The sequence below is a fragment of the Zosterops lateralis genome (assembly GCF_965231275.1).
Source record: "Zosterops lateralis genome assembly, chromosome: 6".
NCBI classification, from domain to species: domain Eukaryota; kingdom Metazoa; phylum Chordata; class Aves; order Passeriformes; family Zosteropidae; genus Zosterops; species Zosterops lateralis.
The window spans coordinates 6,396,799-6,420,512 of NC_139761.1; the positions used below are offsets into that span (position 1 = coordinate 6,396,799).

The following is a 23,714-nucleotide window of genomic DNA, read 5'->3' on the forward strand; positions in this document are numbered from 1 at the left end:
GTTCAGTAAAAATGGCATCAGTAAAAAGAGGCTTTCAAGAAAGAAGTTACCCCCAAACACTCAGGGAGTGCAACTGAGAGAGTTTCCGTTACTTTCATTTTGTTACATAAATCACCATTATTATTCTTATTATTATTCTTATTATTATTTCTTACTTACGATGTTAAAAGAGCAGGAGGATACTTGAAATAAAAGGCTGTGCATGCACAATACCCACACAAATAAATTCCAGTGATCCACCCTAGCACCAGGCACGGTGCCCTTCCCTGCCCACTGAGCTGAGCCCTCCCTTTAGGAGGAGTAGGGGAATTCATCACCAAATATACAGTATATTGTCATGGAATGATACCAGGAAACAATACTAACAGGAGTCTGAACGTGTCCTTCACGTCATATTGATCTATTGTTTAACTCGGCAGAAAAGACAGTGAGGAAATAAAAGCTCAATTCACCCAGCCTGAGATCAAAACTGTCATGGCAATATTGGCAGGTTAGACCCTGATTCTTTAAATAGTACATTGCCTTTGTTAAACAAAAATCATTCTTTTATTACATAATAGAGATTATAAATAAATGTAAAGTGTGCATGCAGTCAACTGCATATTATACAAGCAATATCTATGTTAATAATTGCTTTCTTTGGCAGGCCAGAATCCAGCTGGACATGCAATATTTACATATCAAAATCCTTGGTGTGTTCAAGTCATATTGGATGCAAGTGAAAATATATATGTATATATATTTACCGTATACACACACATATATATATATGTATAAAGGTATATATACACCTCTGCATATATACTGTATACATATATACACATAGGTATATGCTAAAAGTGGATTTCATCTTTTTCAGATTCAGGTGATTCAGGCCTCGAAACACTAAAAATATCCTGACAGGATATCTGGGGAGGGGACTGGGGTGATAAATGAGACTTGGGGGAAGAGAGCTGGGATACGTTCTTTTCAGACAATATTTTTAAAATTTCTGCCACCTGCTTCTCAAGGGCAGCCATCCTGCTGCTTAGCAGCTGGATATCTTCTTTGAGTTCGTGCTTGACTTCTTGCAGCGTGGTTTGTAAGGCCTGCTCAGGAATGGGGTAGAAGGGACACCTGGCATCCGCCTGGATGGGGCTGTGCTCCAGGGGGCTGCGAGTCTCACCAGCTTTATCCAAGCGAAGGTCACTTTTTGTTATCCCACTGTCACAAGAGTCTGTTTTCCTCAGCGGATTTTTATTTACACCGTTCTCCGAGTCATTGGACTTGGGGTCATCTGACAGCAGCCCCATGGACTCGGCCTTCGTGACGTTGTTCCAGTCCTCCTTTTTCTCCTCATGGGTGGCCATGGTGTTCTTCAGTCGGAGCCAGCCTTTCCCGTTCCCGTTTTTCATCCTCATGGGGCTGTTCACCTTGAGGCATTTCTGGTCCCCGTTCCCGTTGGGCTTGAGTTCCATGGCGTCGCGGTTGTTGGGCTTGACGGCCTCGCTGGTCTTCATGTAGGCCAGGGTGGTCTGGATGGGCGTGATCTGGGACACGGTGACCACGCTGGTGCCCGTGATGGAGGCCCCGTTCTGCACGCTCCTGCTCTCCACCTGCAGCTGGTTCCGCTCCGGGTCCACGTGGGTGGAGCCTTGGTTGCGCATCTCCTTCTGCTGCTTGAATTTCTGGAAGAGCTTCCGCACAGGGTGGTCCACGGGGATGCTTAGCGTCACCTCGTTCTTCTGGCGCAGGCGCTCCTCTTCCTCCTTCTTGACGTCGCTGATCTTCCTGAAGATAATCTGTGTGGGGGATAAATCCACAGCAGAGTCAGGATCCAAAGGGCAGCGCACGAAAATATTAATGTGAGATGGGTAAACAATCTTAAGAACAGCCATTTCTCTCTTAATTCCTAATTCTGATCTTCCTTTCCATCTTAATTTTTTGTAGTGAATTCAAATGGAGCTGATCAAGACACAGCAACCTCAAGGTTAACCACTATAGACAAGGTAAATATACATACACATACACACACACACACTTTCTTAACAGGATACATTAAAAGTGGGTTTCACCTTTTTCCTTGATGCAGAAGATACTACTACTTGAAGAACTAAAAATACTCCGACACCAGCAGAAGGAAAGAAACTGAACAAAGAGAAAAAAAGCAGTCGACAAAGAACCCAAATACTGTGATGCCAACCTACCCATTACTCACACTCATACCTGCTCCGTCACTATCTTTAGTACAGATCAAAAGGGAACAGTAATTCAGCAGGGACTACACAGCTGCAAGATAAATTCAATGTACACACCCTTCCAGAGGCTGGAAAATCCCAACTTGCTCAATACTTTTTGGTTTTGCTGTTAGCGTTAGAGTTTTTCTAAAACACTGCAATAGCCACCACCTCATCATGCCATGCCATTTAATGCTGAGTTATTTCACCCAGCAGCATGTCTCAGGGTGCTACAGAAAAAGGAATTTGAGCCTCAAGCTGGGGGAGGATCCACAGAGAAAAACTTTTTTGTTGATTTTCTGCATGTTACACATACGATTTATTTTTTTTAGGTTCATCCAGTTTTCTTGAATATGGGACTGAGGCAGTGTGGGGAAACTGGTTCTCTGTTTGACAACACTGTGAAAAGCAGCCTATAATTCAATACAAATATGGACTGTGAAGGGATAGCGTAGCAAGAAAAGGAAAACAAAGGAATACATTTGTGTATTTATTTGAAATACACAAAGCCCTGTGTCAGTCAACTGTAGATTTTTGAAATATCAACTTGAGTATCCATATTTGACTATCTATTTACTTTCAAGTTTCCCATCTTCAGAAGTCAGCAGAGAAGTGTCACAATGGCTACAGATCCTTCACTGCATGAATCTGAGATGAGCTGGACTTCAAAGCTTCATTAGAGAGCTTTCAACTGCGGTAGATACATCCTTGCCTGCTGCTGATAGATGCAGCTGCTTATAATAATTTGGTTAACTTGCTTATTAAGAAGCCCAGTTAAAAAAATTTAAACAAAACCAAGGGACAACCATGGAAGTTGCTTTCATCTGACTCCTCTGACCTAGATGCAGTGACACATTCCCTCATTTGGAGGCTCCCCTTCATCAGCAGCTGCTCTCATGGAGCTACTCTCTCTTTCTCAGGCCACTGGGGAGAGCAAATAATGGCAAGAGAAGTTGCCCTTGATTCAAAATTGAGTGATTACATTTAATTGAAGCCACACTCTCTAAAGGCAGATTTGGAAGGAGAGTTGTGTGTGATGTTTTGTTTGTGCCTCTCTTTCCCTGGAGGGCAGCACAGCACCTCTGGCAGAAGATGCAACAGTGAAAACAACCAGCTGCAAGGATGTGTCCCCAAGGTGCATCCCCCAAGGGGACATGGCTGGTTCCTCTGCTGGTGTCCCTATTTGGCTGTGCTGCTCTGCCTTGCTCTGAGTCCCTGAAAACATCTGCAAGTCAAGGGAAACATCCTTTAAAAGGTTGTGTAGTGGCAGGACAAAGGGGGAATGGCTTTGAAATGGTAGTAGGAAGAAATCCTTTACTGTAAGAGTGGTGAGGCCCTGGCACAGGGTGCCCAGAGAAGCTGTGGCTGCCCCATCCCTGGCAGTGTTCCAGGCCAGGTGGGATGGGGCTCTGTGCAACCTCAACAAGTGGAAGATGTCCCTGCCCATGGCAGGGAGTTGGAAATGGATGATCTTTAAGGTCCCTTCCAATACAAACCACTCTGTGTTTCTGTGATTTCTCTGCATTCTGGCCATGGATCTGTTTCCCAGCTTGAGCACCCTGCCCTCCTGCAGCCAGCCTGAGCCTGGCAGCTGCTGTCCAGAGGAGTGGGGGATGCTGGAAGGGAGGCAGCTGCCAGCTCCCTGCCCAGTGCAGCACTGGATGTGCCACTGGGAAAGGCACCAGGCAACACTGACAACTTCTGTCCTGTTGCAGGTTCATAATAACCACAGTGACAACAACAAAGACCACAGCAGCAGCTTTTTGATTTCTCTCCAAAACCTTGCACCCTCACCTCCCTTTCTCCCCCAGTCCAATCTTGGTTCTTTTGTCCCTCTTCTGGACTCAGTTCAAACCTTCTCCAGACAGAGGTTATTTCCCTGAAGAATATAATTACCAGTGACTGCTGCTGCTGGGTTTGGCACAAGAAAAGCCAAAACATCTCTAACCTGACACCACCTGTACCTCATACTCCTGAAGTGTGTCTTTATAAAAGTCAGGAAATAACTTTTGTAAGCTTTTTGCCCCAGAACCACTTGGCCAGGTGTCACTTGGATGGGTTGAGCCCAGTGGCAGGGGAGTCTGAGCCTGAGTGACTCACAGCAGAGCAAACACTCTGGGAGAAGCTGAAAGGGATGGGTGGCCGGTGGCCAAGGTGGCAAATGCCAGCAAATACATGATGCAAATCTGGTCTGCCCATGTGAGGCCAAGGACACACTGACCACTCACAGCCATGAGCTTTACTCCTACTTTATGCCCATGCAGTGAAGACACAGACCCAAAGCCCTGCTGTCACCTCCTCAGAACATGTTCTCTCAGCTTCTTGCAGGACACAACATGACAGAACTCTTGAATGAATAATTTCCTCTTTCTTCTCTTGGGACAGAAAATGATGCTGCCTGGAATGGGTATGGGCAGCTCCTTTGCAGAAGCAGGCCTGCTGAATGCTGGATTAGTGCAGAAAATGCCCAGGGACTCTGAAATCCAGGGGTTAGCTGAGAGTCAAGAATTCAGGACTGCTGTCCCTCAGTGGAGCCTTATTTCCAATGGAGCAAAGGTGGGCTGATGCACAGCCCTGGGCCTGCTCCCCCTTGGCTTTCTCATGTAACCTATATGTGTTCATAGCTGTTTATTTTCTTTTTCACTCTGAAATGCACAACCAAGCAGATCCCAACTGACCCTGTGGGATAAGGGCACTTTGGATGGAGACTGAGGTCTTGGTCCTCACTCTGCCACTGAACTACTCTGCCAAGAAAATCATTTCACTCCATGGAGAATTTTCCCCTCTTCTTTCCCCTCAGCCAAGGAAGATGTACCCTTAGCACAGCAATAATCCAGTTTTGGTCAGGAGTACTTGAGATCAGTAGAACATGTACAAGTAAAAGAAAAGAAAGCTCTTACACAGACTGAAGAAAAGACAAAGACCTGAATTTACAAAGAACTGAAAAAAAAAAAAACAACCAAGATGTGAATTCTAGCACTAAGCAATAGTTATTTTCATTACCAATTTTTTCCATATTAGGAGATTTTTCATGTGGCTGGATTTAATCCACTTCCACAGTGGTTTAAACTAAACCAGAATAGTTAAAATGTGTTTACATTTACAAATGTTTACATGGAGAATTAATTCTATTGATGTCTAATAACTCGAACCAGCTTTCTTTCTTTATAAATAAGAATAGAAAAACATCTCATGCAATCTGACATTTCTGTGCAGATTGGGAGTGCATTATTTTGAAATCTTAAATTGGATAAGCTATTTCATTTGTCCCTGACCCTTTTCAGAGAAGTTACACATAGGCCTGCCCAAATGTATGTCCCAGGAGCAGACACAATCTTCAAAAGAGTTACTCAGAAGAAGCTGAATTAAGTGTGTATAGAGTTTATCTCACAGAGTAAAGAGCCACACTTCTGTCTCAAAACAAGTTCTAAATTCATTAATGTAACAGACATTAAGTGCAGGACTCCATTTCCTTTATGGATCAGATTGTGAAAGACTGTTCCATGTTGGCACAAACTTTGTCCTATGGGACCAGGTTCCTGGGTTTCCTTTTGTGTATTTATTTTGGGAAGAAGGGGCAACAGAGATGACAATAATTATTGAGCTGGCAAAGATAAAGTAGAAGCTAACTGATAGCCAGCCATGGGGGCTGAAATACTCCAGTTATTTATGAGGCAAGCACAGAGGAGACAACAGCAATTTGAGATTCTCCATCTGATCTCAACCTCAGCCTCCTTTCTCTCCCTTCCATACCAAGAGGTAACTCATGTGAGTGTGAGCTCTGTCCCTTCCAAAGGGGGACCTGACCAAAGGTACTGGCAATGGATATGTCACTGCTGGAGCAGCTCCTGTGAGGTGCCAGCTCGTACAACCAGCCCCAAAGCCAAGTGCAGATGAGGGCAACAGCAATGAGGAGTCAGGGAGCTCGAGGCTGAGACACACACACTGAATTAATGAGTAAAGCTGTGGGCTTTTCAGGTGCTTTGAAATGCATCCCTTGCCTGCTGCCTTTTTTTGTAGCAGTACTGTGAAAATCATCCCTCCATGACCTTGCTCCATACAGGAGATCTACACAAAGATCCCTTAATAAGTGACTCCAAGGCAGGTACATGAAGGGATTGAAGAACTGGTACAAGTCTTGAAGAATTACAGTGAATTCATAAAAAGTGGCAAGTGTTTGACCAGAGATTATCCTGTCCTGAGCCTGAACATCCCATGCTGTTGTTAGTGGTGTTCAACATGTGCCTGCTCCTCTCCACAGAAATCCATGGAAAGGGACAGCCAGGGATCCAAAGGGAGCACAGTTGTCATGGAGATGGATGCAGCGTGTGTGCACTGACTGGGAGGGAGAGAGGGAAGGAGGGAGGGAGAGTCACACAAAGCCATCAAAAAAGCAAAGATTTTCAGAGTGTGAGGACGCTGTCCTAGGAGAATTGGTTTGACTCAGCCCACTGGACATTTCTGCAGCAGAAACACCACACTTCAGTCCCCACAGCTACATCCACTCAGTTACCACAGGTCACTGTCATTAAAGCACAGACCAGGCTGATGTCAGTGCTGATCATCTCTCAAAAGTTTCTTTCAGGGGTAATTATCTTGTCTGCATCAATGTCTTGTAAAAGCCCCATCTCCCTTGCACCTGATTGTTCACAACACAAAGTATTTGTCCAGATCCCTATATTTTTTGTTCCTATTTAACACAGCAAGATCTTAGAAGGCATCTGAGATCAGCGAGATAAGAATCATAGAATCACAGAATCATTAAGGCAGGAATCAAGACCATCAATTCTGAACCAGGTTAATAAATTTGAAGAAATATAGGGCTCTGTTTAACCTGGACTTATCTGACAGCACAGGTCCAGAGCTATACTTGAAAACATTGTAGATGAAGCAAGTAAGATAAGCAGACAGAATTGGAACTTTCCAAGTGATTGAGGCAGGACCTCAGGGAAATGCACCTTTCCTTGGACCACACTGCAGAGCTGGCAGCTGGTTTGCAGTTGGCTGAGACCCATCCAGCACCTCCTTCAGCAGCTTTCAGATGCCACAAGAAGGATTTGGACTGCTCCACCTCTTCCAGGAATGTCTAATTGCCATACAAAAAGGGAATTAGAGTGTCCTCACAAGGTGTGTTGGTCTTGGCACCCTTTTATATAAGCCTTTTTGCCCTTTTTATATTTTTTTTTTGGTAATAGAAGAGCTGCCCTTCCTTGCCTCCTTAGCCTGAAATGACACAAGCTTAGCTGAAGCTGGCAAATGGATTTTAAAAGTTTTAAGTGGTATAACCAATATCCAATACTGCAATAACACAGATCTCATTTTCTTTGGAAATAATGCTGCAAGGCTGTACAACATAAATTTCCATAAAGATGTCTCCAAAAAATACTATTAATTTTCACATCTTGGAGTGCACTGTATGAAGGTAATTTACATCTTTGTCATGCTAATGTGGAAGGCAGATTTGTGTCAGATCCAGGATTTAGACACAGGATACCCCAGCGCAGATGACTGAGCTATTTCCTGCTCCTGAAAATACATAACACATAAATACATTTCCTTCCCCATAAAATACACCAAATTTCCAGAGCACAGACACTTGGAACAGGGCTCACCTACAAAGCCTCTGTCTGCATCTGAACTCACCCTCCAGGAGCCCTGCACAGCAGAGGGAGGAAGACAAAAGCACTTGGAAGGTGTGAGTCATCTCACCTGCAGCTGGATGTTAAAGCAGGTCAGACAAGCTGTACCCTGAGATCCCTGTTTGTCTCTGGTGTCTGCACAGGGAGCTCTGTGCCTGTCGCCTGTGTGCAGACATCCTCTGTGCATGCTGGGGATGGAGGACTCAAATCCCTACCTCTGGCAGTGCAAATGTCAGGGTTTGGTGCAGACTGTGTAAAAAAAGCTTCCTGCAAAGTTTTTCTCTGTGTATGTGTGTATTCTGCACACCCTTCATCTGATCCCATTTTTATTTCCAGCCCAGCATGTTGGGGTTTTGCCCCACAGTCTCAGGGCCCAGCCAGTCCTTACAGACAAACATTATTCTTTCAAAAGCTGCAGAGGGAGGAGGACAAGCCACAACTTCCCAGGAGACCCTGCCAGACTCAGTGAGAGCTTGTAGAAAACCAGATGTTTTTGCCTACTGGATGAACGACCAGCAGGGAAAAGAAAGCCACCCCTTCTCCCTTGTCCTCACTACACTTCCAGGAAAAACTTCCAGCAGGGGAGTGGAGATGTCCTTCCCACAGCCCCTAGGAAATTGGAGAGCACCTGAGATGTGTCTGTTCTGTACACTCACCCTTTTGCACTGCAAAGCTCCCCCCACTCCCAGGTGTTGTAGGATGGATCCTTCTTGCATCACTCCCACCCCTGGCACCAAGCACTGACAAACCCAGCAAACCCTTCCCAAGCCATTGCTCTGATGGGCTCAGGGGGGTCTAGGATGCTTCATCCCTCAGTCCTTGAGGACTGGTCCCCTCTAGGAGCTTTTAGTTGTCAAAACAGGGCATATCTGGGATATTCTTTTTTTCTGATATTCTGAAAACTAGGCCAGTTAAGCCCAATTCCTAATGTATAACCCTTGGTGAAAAGGCTTGCTCCAAAACTGAAGTGTTTTTAAAATCTAGGCAGGTCCCAGAGAACTTGACTCATAATTAATACTTGATGTGAAAATGCTTTTAATTCTTATTTTTCAGATACTATCTTAAAAAAATTAAACCCCCCCAAAATTTCCATGATATTAAAACAATCTTCCTTTTTTTGTTTACATGAATTAAAAATGTGAATTTTAAAAGTTATACTATGAAAGACTGGACAGAAATGCATGAATAGGAAGTGACCCCATACAAGCCTTTAGGTTGGTTCCTAATTCACTCCTGCAAATCTCTACAAACTCTTAGCTCACTTTATTAATCTGCGCTCCAAGGATGCAGAGTAGATGGTTTGAAATGATGGCTTTATTGTTCCTCTGCTCTGTACACTCCTCAGATAGCTTCTCTTTGATGTGAAATTCAGCCTCAAAAAACAAACTGCTCTAACAACTCTTTTAATTGCTCTCCAGTAAATTCCCCTTAATCCTCCTGTCCCAGGAACTGCTTTGTGTTAAACCATTGCTCCATCTGGGTGTGAGAAAGGAATCACTGTCCTTGGCTGTGCAGTGAAAATGACTGACTGCTGAGCAATTAGTTAATCTCCAGGATAGGGATGTTTCACTAAACAGTCTTTCATGCTGGATTTTGGAGGAAAAGAAGATTTCTGTAGGTTAGTCTTCCAGCTGCTTGAAAGAAACAGTAAATAATAGCCTTTCTGCAAATTTCCATTGATCCTGACTTCACAGACACGGTAACATGCTACAGCAAAAGCTTCCTACCAAGCACATTTTAATTTTGCTTTGGGGAAACTGTATTCACATACATCCTTCCTAAGCAACTGCAGAATTGACCTGTAAAAGATGTGAAGATTTCCAATCTAAGTAACAAAGTGATCTTCAAGGAAATGAGAATTATTTCCATGTGCTGAAAAAGCCCTTTTAAGGGATATTTAATGGCATTTTATGTGCTAGGAAGAGGTTCATTCTTTTATGATTACTTAATAAAGATCTTTGTCCCTCAATTTGCTCATCTAAAGAAAAATCAAGACATGTAACGAGAGAGAGACCCTTCAGAAGAGCACAACAACAGCCAATAACTGATTTCCAAAGTCCAGAAATTCCATCATCTCTTTACTGCTTGTCCTGTGGTTTAGAAATTGATTACTGTAGGTCAAATTCTAATCTGGTTCCATTTCATGTTCGCAATCAATTCTCACAGCACCTGAGTACCCTTGCAGAGAGACATCTGTGCATGCTGGCAGCCAATTAGGCTGATCTGCATTTGTGAAAAAGCATGAATATTAAGAAGAAAGTGTGGTTGAGAGTTTGACCCATCCCCTTCATACTTGGTATGGATCTGACATCATCCTGATTTCATTTAAAACCTGTCTGGATGGAAGGAGAAAGAGGAGAGAAGCGGGCAGAGATCTAAGTCTCATTTGTCACATCCCCGGAGCATCGTGGCCAAACACAGAGAGCACCAGGCTGGGATTCACAGGGGTGGATTATCCTGCTGGCCTGACCTTCAGCCAAGTGGGAAGTCCTGTACAAATCACTCTGCCTCTTTCCTCATGTCTCCATCTCCCCCAGTGTATGAGAGGATAATAGCACTGCCCTCATTTCCCCAATTAGCTGGAAATCCCTCTGTCACTGCTAACTATTTACAACTGAGAGACTAAAACCCATGGCTGACAGCAGAGAGAGGTCACTGTGCTGGCCTGTTGCCAAAACTAAGGCAGTTCATTAAAAAACAACAACAACCAGTCATTGAAAAAAATGCACACAGGTGTTCTCAAGGTGTCGGCTGAAGATCAGGGGCCCAAGGCACTGCTGCCCTAAGATGTTTAGGACAGTGCACCATGGATGTGCCACATGAAGTCCTGTCCTCATCCCCTGAGACATCAATCCCCTGATTGATTAAAGGTACTAACACCTACTGACCCCTCCTCTGCAAGGAAAGATCACTCAGCTGGTGTGATGGATGCTCATTATTTAAACAATGTGATTATATGCTGGCCAAGTGTGGGCTGAGCTAAGGACTCAGATTTCCAAATGGAACGCCAAAACCTTTTCCTCCCTTGGCAAAATTATACAGTTTTTCACCAGCTACAAGAGCATTATCTGAGAGCAGCTCAGTTTCCTGAACCAGGAGTTCTTCTGTTCTTTGAGTAACTCAGGCCTGAGCACCTCCTGCCCAGAGATGCCTCCCTCCACCTTTTCATATCCCAGGGGAAAACAACTCATGGATTTCCTATGGCTGCAGTTTCAGCTGTTGTCTCTGATATCTGCTGGGGTCTTTCTGCTGGGAAAAGGATGCTGAAGAAGGGCACTGTGCACCTCTGGAAGTGGGGAGCCTTGCCACTGTTTTTAAATGTGACTCTGGAATTGGAATTGATTGCTTATTTTTGCTTTTTCACTCACTGTTTTCTGTTTTCTTTGCTGTAACCAAACAGCAGATGCTTTAGCATGTTGCAGAGCAGACAGATTCAGAATGATTTCTGCAATACTATCCAAGTGAGCAAAATGCACCTTCCACATACAAAATTATTTCAATTCATAAACCAGAAAGGCTACTTTGTTTATGAATTTATGGTGGGTTTCAACCAGGGCCTGTTGCTGCTTGGTCTTGTTCAGGGTCAGCCTGTTCCAGAGTGAAGTACTGACCTGTGTGGCCTCACAAGGACTGTCACCATGGTCCAAACACACACAGCCCCTCTTGGGCTCCTGTCACAACTGGCAGCAAAGAAGCCCAGCTTTATCCTCCTAATTCCTTTTCAGGACCCTAAATCCTACACTGAACTTAATAAAAAGACTAAACTGGATCAGAACTGAAATAATGCATTGAATCAGAGTGTAATCTGTTTTCTGTACATAAGACAGACTTGGTTAAACACGGGGAAATTGAGCAGAGAACAATTTGAGTATGACTGCTGCAGGGTAACTATTACTGAGCAGTGTCTCGTGGGGACCCCTGTTCCCTCTCACTGATTAGGACTATCCACTTTGGGAGTTAAACTCACACCTTCCTTCACTCCCTAACAACTCTCCCATGTAAACAAGTCTAATCTGAACTGGTCATTTGGTGGGTGAGCAAACTATCTGCAGATGCGCTCTTGATGGAGAGTATCACATATTCATCTCTACTTCCCCTTTCTCTTTTCTTCCTTGCTGATGCAATTATTAGACAGTGAAGGGCAAGTGAGATATTTCTCCTATTTCTTTGTCTGGCATTAAAGCAGAGAGGAGAGCAGATTTCTCTTGATGGGGTTTCTTTTTTTTTTCCATTTTGCAGATGTTTCTTTCTCCTGCAAGAACAGAAGCTGAGGTACTTACAGAGGGGGACAGAGGAGCTAAAAATCCAAGCCCATTAGACTCAAGATCTTTCACTGCATCTGGAAGTGAATCCTAGCAAAGATACCTCCACCCACCCCAACCAGGCCATCTCATGACTTTCAGATAACCCCACTGATGTAAAGAGATGGTGACATGTGCCACACTATGACCACATTGTCACCACCAACCCTGCCAGCACATCACCATCAGGCACCCCAGTTCTCAAGACCTGGAGGGAGCTTCCCACTGCCTCCCAGCCCAGCTGAGGGGTGCTGTGCTCACTGCCAGACAGTGCCCCCACTCACAGGACAGTTCCCAACTCCATCAGGCAGGCTGGGACCTTGCAAACCTCCATCGATTGGCCCCTGGATCAATATCTGCTATTGGCACTGGCCTAATGAAATGTCAGTCAGCAGCACTGCCAATTGATCCACGCTCATCCCTCCTGCACACGAGCTACTCTCTCTGCATTTTACCAGAGATTATTAAAAGAAGAAAACAGGCTTCAGTTCTCCCAGGATGTCCTAAGGGGAACACGCTCCTGGGCAGGGAGAGGGAAACACAGTTCAAAGCCTCCAGATGACAGCAGGGTGGTTTGAGCTTGGGGCAAACTGCAGAAACGGGGAAAAAGTGCCAAAAGACTTTACAAGCTGCTCTTCAGCCTGATTTAACTTGGAGCAGAAAATCAATCATCAATAATAATATGCAGCACTAATCCACCACTCCCCTTTCCCTGTATTGGAGGAAGTTGGATTTACGTAGCTGCCATTTGTGCCAGAGGCCAACACCAGGGCACAGAGAGGTCATGCATCACTTGCCCAGGGTCATTGAGCTGTTTAGTGGATCAGCTGGGGGATGGAACCAAGGTTTCCAACCTAAAGCCCCTGTAGTAGGAAAATCCAGACAGTAAAAAAGATTAAACATATAAATACGTTTCTTAGAATTAAAATAAGATTATTAATGTAATAACCATTTCTTTTTACCATCGTCCTGTCTGGTGTGTAGACTTCTGGATTTGAAATAATTGAAAAGGCTCAGCTTTAATTGCAGTTAATTGTTGGAATTAAATCCAGACCAGGACAACTTACTACTGTGGTTTGTGTTGGGAGAGGGGTGAGGAGGGAGGAAAAACTATTTCTGATTATTTAGTGACAATTTTCAGAAGGTTGTGCTTTTCTTCCAATGAAAAATATCAAAATCTTAATGTTTGGCTTCTGGCCAGCTCTGCTTGTGCAGTGTTCCTGCATATCCCCAGCACAAAGCTATAGGCACAGAGGATTTGCAGAATTCGTGGTTTTTTCTCTGCATTTTTGCCTTTTATTGCTTTTTGCCTGAACACTAAATGGTCTCACTAAATGCCTAAGAGAGTCTCTCCATTTACAAAGTAATACATCAGCAAAAGAATTGCAAATTGTTCCCCAAATGTACTACTCTCTCCTGCCTGCTTTCAGTGGAAATTTAAATTAATTGGAATCATTATGGGTTTCTTTTTTAACTTAAATATTACTGTACCAGACTATAAAGTGCCTGAAATTTAATCTGAAGTCTTCAGACCTGAAAAAGCATTTTGCAACTGAAAGATTTTTGATTTTTTTCCAGCCATATCCATTGGCCCAATAAAAAATAACACCCGTTGCTACCAGCCTTGCTTCTGACATTGAGAACATTCTACCTGGCTTTCAGAAACCTGGGTTTTATATGGAATGTGCCACAAGCCACTCTGTTCACTTCATCACTTTCAAGGCTTTGTTAATTTATTGAAAAGCTTTTACAGCAGGAGCTTCAATTAAAACAATGCACTTCCATTGCCGTGGGATGTAGGAGACCATCAGTTTTGTTTGGAAGTGGTAAGTCAGAAATTAAAGAATAATTTAAAAAACCGAAATGAAAGGGACAACGGGCAGCCTCTGCACCTAGAAGAGCCAAGACATCATCACCTTGTATTACAAAACAGAGAGGAAAAACATCTGCTGCTCGTGCACTGTCAGATATTCCTCACCTGAATCAGGGCTAATAACCAATATAGTGGAGTTACTGACTCCAGACTCAAGCTAACACAAAAACATTCCAGTATTCCTGACTGGAGCAGTTTTGGACTGGTGGATGGCCAGTCATTTGTTTCTTTCTCGTTTCCTTCTAGATCCCAGTCAAGGACCTGATCTTCTGGGGCTCAAAGTGAGGACCTGCCTCTGTCACACCACAGGGAAAGGCACCAGGACTCCCTTTGTCCCACAGCAGTGTCCCCCACCAGAAAGGCAGAATCCAAGGGGATGGAGCAAGGCTCTTCTCATTGGTGTCAAGGAGGAGAAAATGGACAGAAATTGTCCATTTTCTGGAGTTCCACCTGAACATGAGGGAAAATTTCTTTCCCATGCAGTGACTGAGCACTGGAACAGGTTGCCCAGGGAGGGTGTGGGGTCTCCCTCACTGGAGCTATTCCAGACCCATCTGGACACAATCCTGTGCTCTGGGATGGCCCTGCTTGAGCAGGGAGCTGAGACCATCACTGAGGTCCCTTCCAACCTGACCCCCCTGGGATTCTGTGATTCTCTGACTAGGCTGCATTCAGAGCTGTTCCCATCTGTCTCTGCCTTCACACTGCACCAGCCAACCACACCAAAATTACCTCAGTTATTCCTTGTTTTATACAGCCTATTGCCATATCAGAGAAGACTGAAGCTATCTAGACCGAAGTCAGGACACTTCTGCCAGTGCTCACTCCGTTTCTACAGATCTTTTGGATGAAACCCAAGCTCAAATGACCACTGTCCATATCCCAGTGTCCACCTTACCCATGGGATGTCTGGCAAACAAAGCCACAGGGATGCTGCCAAGGGAGAATGAGTTTGGGCAGTTCAGCAACTCACATCTGTGCTTCTGAACTCAGAGACACAGCCCAAAACCCACTGGAAGGGTGAGCTAGCAATTCTTTTAATTTGAAATCAAGACTTGGAAAGGATTAACACCTCTGAAAGACAGGGTCAGCCCACTGTGCAATAGATGTGAAATAACTCAGTCAAACCATTGGGAAATCCAAATTTGACAGGAAAAGAAGACCAAAAAGTTATTTGAACTTTTAGTATCTACTTCCTTTAACTATAGAAAGCTTGGTGAAATAACCTTAAAAAGTGTCCCAGGGATTCTTCAAGTGAAACATCTCTCCCAGCAAGAGCAAAGCTTTTCCCATTTGGGAGCTCTTGGTTGGCAGTGTGTGATTAAGGAGTGCTGGCTGTTGGAACATGCTGAAATTGCCTTTAATATGATGACAAGCCACTGCATCAGTGAAGAGGAACCACTTGGGGAGAAAAAGAAGACCCAAGACACAAGCACGGAACCATTAAGGAGTATGCTGTCAAGAAGAAATATAATATGAAGAGGATGTGCTACTTTCACCTGAAACTTGTCCCTTTAGCCCTTAGTGGCTGGCAAAGCTCTGCCACTGAGGGTGCCTTAGCTCAGGAGACTGATGGAATTACAAGGTTTTAGAGACATCTGTAACTGTCAGCAGAGAAAGGGCCTTCTAGTTATGGCATAATCAAATTAAATTAATTTTTAAAGAGCAAAGACCACATTTAAATGATTGTGCTAATGTTTCCTCATACTTAAATGTGCACCAGCAGAGAGCTCTTCCTTTCTGGGGCACAGAGTCAAGGGAAATCACCCACAGCCAGGAAAGCCAGGAGGAGAGCTGCCCACCAGCTAGTGAACCCTCCACCACAGCACGGAAACACAGCATCAGCCATGTGAAAATTCAGTGTGCTGCTCCCTGAAGCCACTTGTGCAGAGATGGAGTTGCTGATGACACACACACCCCTCTGAGGATGAAGTGCTCTCCCAAAGGGACCACTGCATGTTTTCCCAGCTCAGGAGATGTGACTGAGGCACTTGGCAAGTGGTGAATAAATGCAGAGCCTTGCATTTATTTCTGAAGGGCATCTGCAGGAGGAAAAGCAGCACAGGAGAGTTAACTGGTGGGGTTACGGGGATGGCATGAACAGATGGTGTGGTGAAGAGACATTTCCTTCCCACTTGCACACTGACTGCATTAAATCAATCCCTGGGCTTTCAAGGCAATGAGCTCAGGCTGTGCTGTGAAGGGTTTTAACGATCTGACCATATCCTACTTGTGGGTATCCTTCTATTGAGCCTCCACACTTAATCCACTCTTGGGGAAAGCTCTTTCCATTTTTCTCATGTGCTTCTTGGTGATCTTCCCTACTACCTGTATCACAGCCATCACCCCTTTGCTACCTATGGATGTCTGTAAAGCTCACCAGCTTTAGAGAGATCCACATTTACATGTTTTTGTTCCCTTCCATGTACTCAGGCACTGACATGGGGATGTTCTATAGGGGCTGAGCCTGTTTTTACAGCCTTTGCTTATCTCACTGCTCCAGACCTAAACAAATTAGTTTGTAATCCTCAGTATTGTATACTCTGGAAAACCTGGCTTTAAAAGTGATCAGAAATGACCTCCTCACATAAAACTGCAGGCAATCCCCTCCTCCTGTCTGGGGCTGGCTACAAGAAAACCCTCTACCTGCACCAATAACAGGTCTTTGCAATCAATAACATTGACAATTCTGTATTTCCCTATTTGTGGCCATGCTTCACCATGTTTATACATTGCTTTCTACCACTCCCTGTGCACACACAATTAATGAAACACCAGCTGGTGCAGGCTAAACACTGCTGCAGGGATGTAAAAAGACACTACACAAAAGTACAGATCTCTACCTCTGTTATTCTCCATCTCAGATGCTGTGTGTGCCTCCCAGAGCTCATTCTGAGTTCAAAAACCTTGGTTAAAGCATCTCTCTGTTTTTCCCTTTAATTTTTTTTTCTGATGTCCAAAATACCCAGCTAACCCCAAGCCTCCTATACAAGACAGCAGGTTTTTTGTCACTTTGTCCCAGGAAGGCCTTGTCCAGGAGGATGACTCTCCTAAGTGGGGTTTGCCATTTGGTTTACATGATGGGGGACACTTACAAGTGTGCAACTGTATCAGATGTTAAGACCAGGAAGGTGCTCAAAGGCCTGGAGCACCTCACATATGCTGACAGGCAGAGAGAGTTGGGTTTGTTCAGCCTGGACAAGACTCCAGGGAGACAGACCTGAGAGCCCCTTCCAGTGTCCAAACGGGCTACAAGAGAGCTGGAGAAGGGCTTTTGATGAGGGCACGCAGTAATAGGTCAAGGTGAAATGGCTTTATACTGCCAGAGGGTGTTGCAGCAGCCCTCTTGTTAGAGGGTAGAAATGAGCAGAAACACAGACTCCTTGTTTATCACAGCATGAAAAAGGTCCTGGTTTATTCCTCTTTATAGCTCAGCCATCCTGACTCCAACCATTCACTGACTCTGCCTGCAGCAGCTCCTGCTGTAGGTTTCCCTTGCAGCCTCTGACTGCTGGTTATTTCCTGCTAAACAATGACTGCAGGGATCAGTTTGCAGACTCTGACTGCAGGCTTTCACCTGGCTAGACTGTGACTGCAGGTTCTAACAGGCTCTAACTGCTGACCAAGACCACCTCACAACAGTGATTCTCTCCCCAAGATTCTTCATCCTCTCCCATTCATGATCCTCCTCTTATCACCTCAGCCACTCCTTTTATCACACTTATCTTTATTGGATGTAGCTGTGACACATCAGGGGAGAGGCTGTATTGGGTAATTAACACAGCTGTTACTCATCAGGGGCAAGGTCACCTGTATTGCCTTCTACACAAGGGCAGGTTTAGATTCAATTTAAGGAAACAATCTTCCCTGTGGGGTGGTACTGGCACAGGTTGCTTAGAGGAGCTGTGGATGTTCCATCCCTGGAAGTGTTCAAAGCCTCACTGGATGGGGCTCAGAGCAACCTCCTCTAGTGGAAGGTGTTCCTGCCCATGGCAGGGGGCGTGGAAATGATCTTTAAAGCCAAACTGACCCAAACTATTCTGTGTTTCTGTGTTCCCTATGGGGCAGGGCTGATCCACTGGGCCAGAGCATCTTGCCCTCAAGAAGGCCAGCAAGGTTAAGAAGGCTGCTGGGGTTTTGCAAACCCAGTCTCTGTCCCAGCAGATTCCTTACCATCCCTATTAGCAGCTGTCTGACATGTTGAGTTGAATTTGAGCCCAACTGGTCTGGCAGGAAGCTCTGCATGGGACACAGACTACAAGATTTCTAACAAATGCTTTAAGTTACAGCTGATGGTTCATCAAGTTCAGTCAGGCATCTGTTTGGTACATTAATGCATGGCTGCATTGAGCTTGTGAATTATTATTCATGTACTTCTGTAGAACATCTTGAGGTTGTTGGCTGAGTCCTTCGCTAAATGGGAACAGGGACAATTATTCACACATGAAAAACATGCATGATTCAGTTTGTCCATTTACATTTCTAGTGTAACCTTCTTTGGCAGGATGGCCAATACAGCCTGGGAGAAGGATGGTCATTTATAATTGAGCTGCTTTGACCAACAACTGTTCTGTTTAAAAATGGATTTACCTCAGACACACGATGGAGATGGAAATTCACTACAGTGGCACGGAGTCAAGGAAGGCTGAATTGGTGAAAATAGGGAGGTTAGAAATTAATTATGGAGATGACAGGGTGTTCTGTTAGGGTCAGGGACATGGACAAGGAAAACTGGATGTCTGTGCACTCAGAGGGAAGCAATGGGCATGAATGGAAAAGCAAATGTAATCATAATAAAAAGGCTTCAGTTCATCTGACCAGTTAGAAATATCCTGATTAGAAATGGCTGTTCTTTGCTGCTGTCATCTTGCTTAGGTCCCCATTTTTACATTTTTAAGGGAGTGTGAAGTGTTTTAGGCTCTCAGAAAAAGCCAGAGCCTGTTCCTGTGGTAACAGGAGTGCTGTTCATAACAAAAAAGAGGACAAAGGAACTGCTTCCAAAGGGATATGTACTCAGAGAGGTAAGTCCCCTTCTCTGGAGGTAGAGTGACTGATGGAAATTTAATATATGAAAGAGTATATAGCACGTTTTTTGGCAGCTGAGACAGCTTTGTGGAGTTCTAATAAAAAAATCTGATATTCACCCAGAAGTCAGAGGGGAGGTCCCAAAGTTCAAAATATCAAAAGATCACTGAGAGTTTAATTAACGGAGTTAAGTGAAGCAGAGGATTTATAACTGCTCACACTATGCTCCTTTTTTTGATAGAAACCTGCAACTAAAAACTGTATTATGGTTTTGTTATCTTCAGGAAGGGAAACAAATTAAGAGCTAGGGCTGTAAGGTCTGAGAAGTAAAAATATGGGGGAAAAAATGAATTAATAATATATATTCCTTCCTAAACGCACTGGATATTTTTGGCTTTCAGTAAGTTGCTCAGAAGTGCAATAATAGGGGACTCAACTTATTTCAGGTGCTTCCCAGAATGTCCCTGTCCCTCCTGACAGCTCTGCCCACCTCTGGAATATATTTAAGTATCTCCTGAATTTGTTCCTGCAGACTTTCTTTGCATGGGACCTAAACTGAGCCAGCTTGCTAATCACAGCCACTGGCAGACAATTAAAAAAGGCACAGTCAATCAGCCATCATTAAGTTGGAAGTGACAAGCTAGGGTTTTTTTTTTAACTAAAACTAGTGGGATTCATGCAAAATTTCCCACAAAGTTCCTCTTGCACTTTGTTTACAATTTAATACTTTCCTACATGCACTGTAGAAAGCAGCCCCAAAATACCAGTGAAAACAAGGTAAATCTGGGATTTGCAGGACTGCAATGATTATTATGTGCTGAACCAGCACGTTTGGGTATTATTGCATCTGTGAAGTGTGAGCTGAAAAATAATAGATTAATGGATTTATACTTGCACAGAAAAGAAAGGCCTTACACAGGGAGTTTTATTTGGCATTTTAGAAGCTATTTATTTATATATTTATTTACTTGAGTAGCCTTTTTGATTAAGTCAGGGCAAAAAAAAAAAAAAACCTAATAAATGAGATCAGGGCTGTCTCCATTGCAAAACTTCTGTGAAATTGTTACTGATCATTTCTGGATCCCATTTTGGGCAGAGCCAGACGACTCCCACTTGGATGAATGTTCTGCCTGTGCCTTGTGAAGCCCACGGGGATCCACTGACATGATCCCAATGAACAGGCAGAAGTTCTCTTTCCCCAGCCATGGCTTTGGGTGCATTTCTACCAGCATTCCCAGCCTGGCAGAAGTAAGGTTTAAGGAATGAGAAGTCTGGGGTGGAAGCTCATTTTATACCCTCAAGTCATACTATGCTGTTGCTAAAATGTCTGATGTTCAGCTCCAGGAAGCAATGACAGAATTAATCACCTCAGTTTTTTAATATTTCCCCCTTTTCTTGAGGTTAGTTATCAGGTTGGAAAAAAAAACATAGATCTATACAGCATTTAGGCTCAGTAGCCCCTGTAAGAAGAAATCCATTGTTATGGAATAATTGCTTGGAGGGGTGTGAGGTAACACCAAACACCCCTGTCCTCACTTTCTGTATAAATCCTGCCTGCTGGGAAAAAATTTTCTTAACTGGAAATCAAAAATGAAATGGCAATGTTCCTTCCCATTGCACCATGCACATTCCCTCCCCTTCCTTTGCAGTGGGAAGAGACTAAAAGCGTCAATTTTAATCAGTGAGGGGAGGTAAACAGAAAATGTTCATTTTTTAATATTTACAAGATTTAAAATAGCAAACCTTTGATTTTTTTTTTTTTTTATTAGCAGTCATGTCCTGTGCAAGCAATGCCACCTTGAACTGATATTAGCAGACAGCCTGCAGAATGCTGTCTGTGTCAGCCAAGGAGAATATCTTAATTATGAGAGCTTTCTAAAGAAGACAATAGTGTTAATTCACAGAAAGCACAATAGCAAATAATCATCAATCTGGATCTTCACTCTAACACAGCCAGTCACATTTTTGTCTCTCTATGGACACTGCCCATCCTGACATTCCTGTTTAATGATCTTTCCACACACAGACAAATCACGCAGATTGCACAGCCTGCCTGAGGAAGGCTCATACTTTTCACTGGGGTAGATCAGTTGAGTGCCTTTAGTATCAGCTGTTGAGTCCCTGTGTGCAGAGACATCACACCAGCACACAGGATTCTTTTTTCTGCAGCCACACAATGCTGTTCAAAGATCATTGGATGAGAAATATGCTAAATTGCCTTGCATTTCTCAATAAAGACCAGCAGACAAACAACATAAAATGACCTTTTGATTTAGATTTAGACAGGGAAGTTACACATACAGGAAAAGAATAAGTCTACCTCTGTAATGCCAAAAGATTATCAGAATTTGGTTCAGTCCTGCTTTTAACAGAGCTGGTGATTTGTCCCTTTTTGCTCCTACAGAGGCATGGTCAGGATGTCTGAGGAAGGTATTTAACTCAGAGATTATATCTAGAATAGAATATTGGCCTGCTGCTACCCTGGGGGATTAATGTGGCTCTGAAACACCACTAAAGATGATAGTGCACTGGCTGATCTCTGCCTCTGCCTGCAGTCTGAAGGCAAAATGTGCTAATCCAGACTGTGCTGTGAATCCATAGTACACCAAACTTCCCAAAGATCTCATGGGAGAGGGACAGGGAGAGGGAGAGGGAGAGGAGAGGAGAATATACAACCATCATCTAATTCAGGGCTGACCACAGGTTACAGCATGATCTTAAGGGCAATGTCCAAATGGTCTCAAACACTGATGGGCTGAGGGTACCAACCATCTCTCTAGGAAGCCCATTCCACTGTTTGACCATCTTCTCAGTAAAGAAATACTTCCTAATTTCCAGTAAACCTTCCCTGGAGCAGCTCTGAAGCATCCCCACACATCCTGTCACTGGATCCCAGGGAGAAGAGATCAGCAGTTTTCTCTCTCCCCTTCCCTTCCTCAAGCAGCTGCAGGGGGAAATGAGGTCACCCCTCAGCCTTCTTTTCTCCAAACCAGACAAGTCCAAAGTGCTCAGCTGCTCCCCACACTCCTTCCAGCCCTTTCACCACCTTTGTTGCCCTGGTTGCATTCAAGAGTTTCACACTTATCACCAAGTTCTGCACTCAGCCACGTCCAAGCAAGAGAAAACCTCTGTGCTCCCTCTGCTCCTCCAGGGAAGGGATCCAGAGGTGCAATTACACCTCACTTTCCACGGTCAGTATGACCCGAAGAGTGCCCAGAGGAGATGAGTGTACAGGAGATGAACAAGTGGCAGAAAGGAGAGGGAAAGGAGTGAGGCACACGGGGAAGAGCCCAGCTCACAGCTACTCACACAGCAAACCAGGCCATCTCACTCTGCTCTGACAGCTGTCCCACGCTCTCTGCCAGGGGCTGAACTTGAGGCTCCTGCAGTTCTCCCTTTCAATTTTTATGCTGCTCTTCTACCTAGCAAAGTCACACACAGTCCCCCAAGGACTCACTTCCTCGCTTTGAATGCCTTAAATTCAAGTCCCCATGTCCATGAGGACACAAGGAATTACTCAGGGGACCAGGAGGTGGGAAGGAAGAGCTGCAGAAAAAAACTTGCCTCAGATCCGTAATTCTCACTTGGAAGGATCCGAGGAGCTCTCAGTGGCAGAAGGTGGAGGATGGACTTTGCTGGGCTGTCTGTAACCACAGGGCTACAAATACACAAGGAACTGCTGCATTATCTGTACTGATAAATTCCTCACATGGGTTTGGCCCAGATCCCTGAGCATTTTCTCCAGAAATTTCTAGCCCAGGGCCACCAATCAACAATTTGGACAAGGTTACTTTATTTGAAGGCTTGGAGTGGGCTCGTCTCACCCAAACACGTTTGACATACAAGTGTAAACATCATCAGAGGTGGTATTAGATATAAATCAGTGGAACAGTCCTTTAGGAAATATTGCAATTGAGTATTAACATGTTTGGAGAGAGTGGTGAATGCAATAAAGCTAAGCAATAAAAAAATCTTCAAATATTTTCCAAAGTGAAAGTCTTTTCAAGCATAATGGCAGCTGCAAAGTCTGCTAAGATGTGAACAAAATAAAACCAAATTGAGTTTTGAGGGTGTAACTTGCTTACTTGGTAATCACACTAAACCGTCACTAAAGATAAACTGTAGCTATAGGACCTAATTTTCTGGGACAACATATTCATATAAAAGAAAAAAAAATAAAAAAATAAAAAAACCCAGACAACTAAAGTCATAGAGGGAGAGAAAAGCTCTGAGACAAGGATGATGCTCTGACTCCTTTCCATGTAAGCAAGCCACTCCCCACAACTGATGCACCAGCTGGTGAAGTGCAAACAGCTCTGAACTCAGCTCCTGCAATTTTGAGTAGCTTAATTCAGAGCTCAAAACCTGTGAAAGTCCTCAGGGTCACCAGAACACAAGTGACCTTCAGGGGCAAGGGCTGATAGCTGCTCTCTGCCTCTGGCATTGCTTCTGCATCACTAATACAGCACACCATTGGGAGGGTCTGGAAAATGAAAATAGGGATGGTGAATGAACCTTGGGATAACCTTCACTTTTAGGACACGTGAATGCAGAATTCAACTTAAAATAAAGCTTTTCTTAAAACCACATGACACAGAACTAATGAGTGATTCAGTCAAGAAACCACATGTGAAGCATTAAAACCTCAAGCAAGAAGAGG

General features: G+C 44.1%; 1 protein-coding gene across 1 annotated transcript in view; it reads right to left on the reverse strand.

The window, feature by feature from the left end:
- Positions 1-827: 827 nt before the first annotated feature.
- The window catches only part of KCNH5 (potassium voltage-gated channel subfamily H member 5), a 147,654-nt gene continuing 124,767 nt past the window's right edge, over positions 828-23,714 (reverse strand). Inside the window, exon 11 of the mRNA XM_083862923.1 lies at positions 828-1,781. Coding sequence (XP_083719049.1) covers positions 834-1,781 — 948 coding nt within the window. The 3' untranslated portion in view covers positions 828-833. The remainder of the gene's footprint in view (positions 1,782-23,714) is intronic.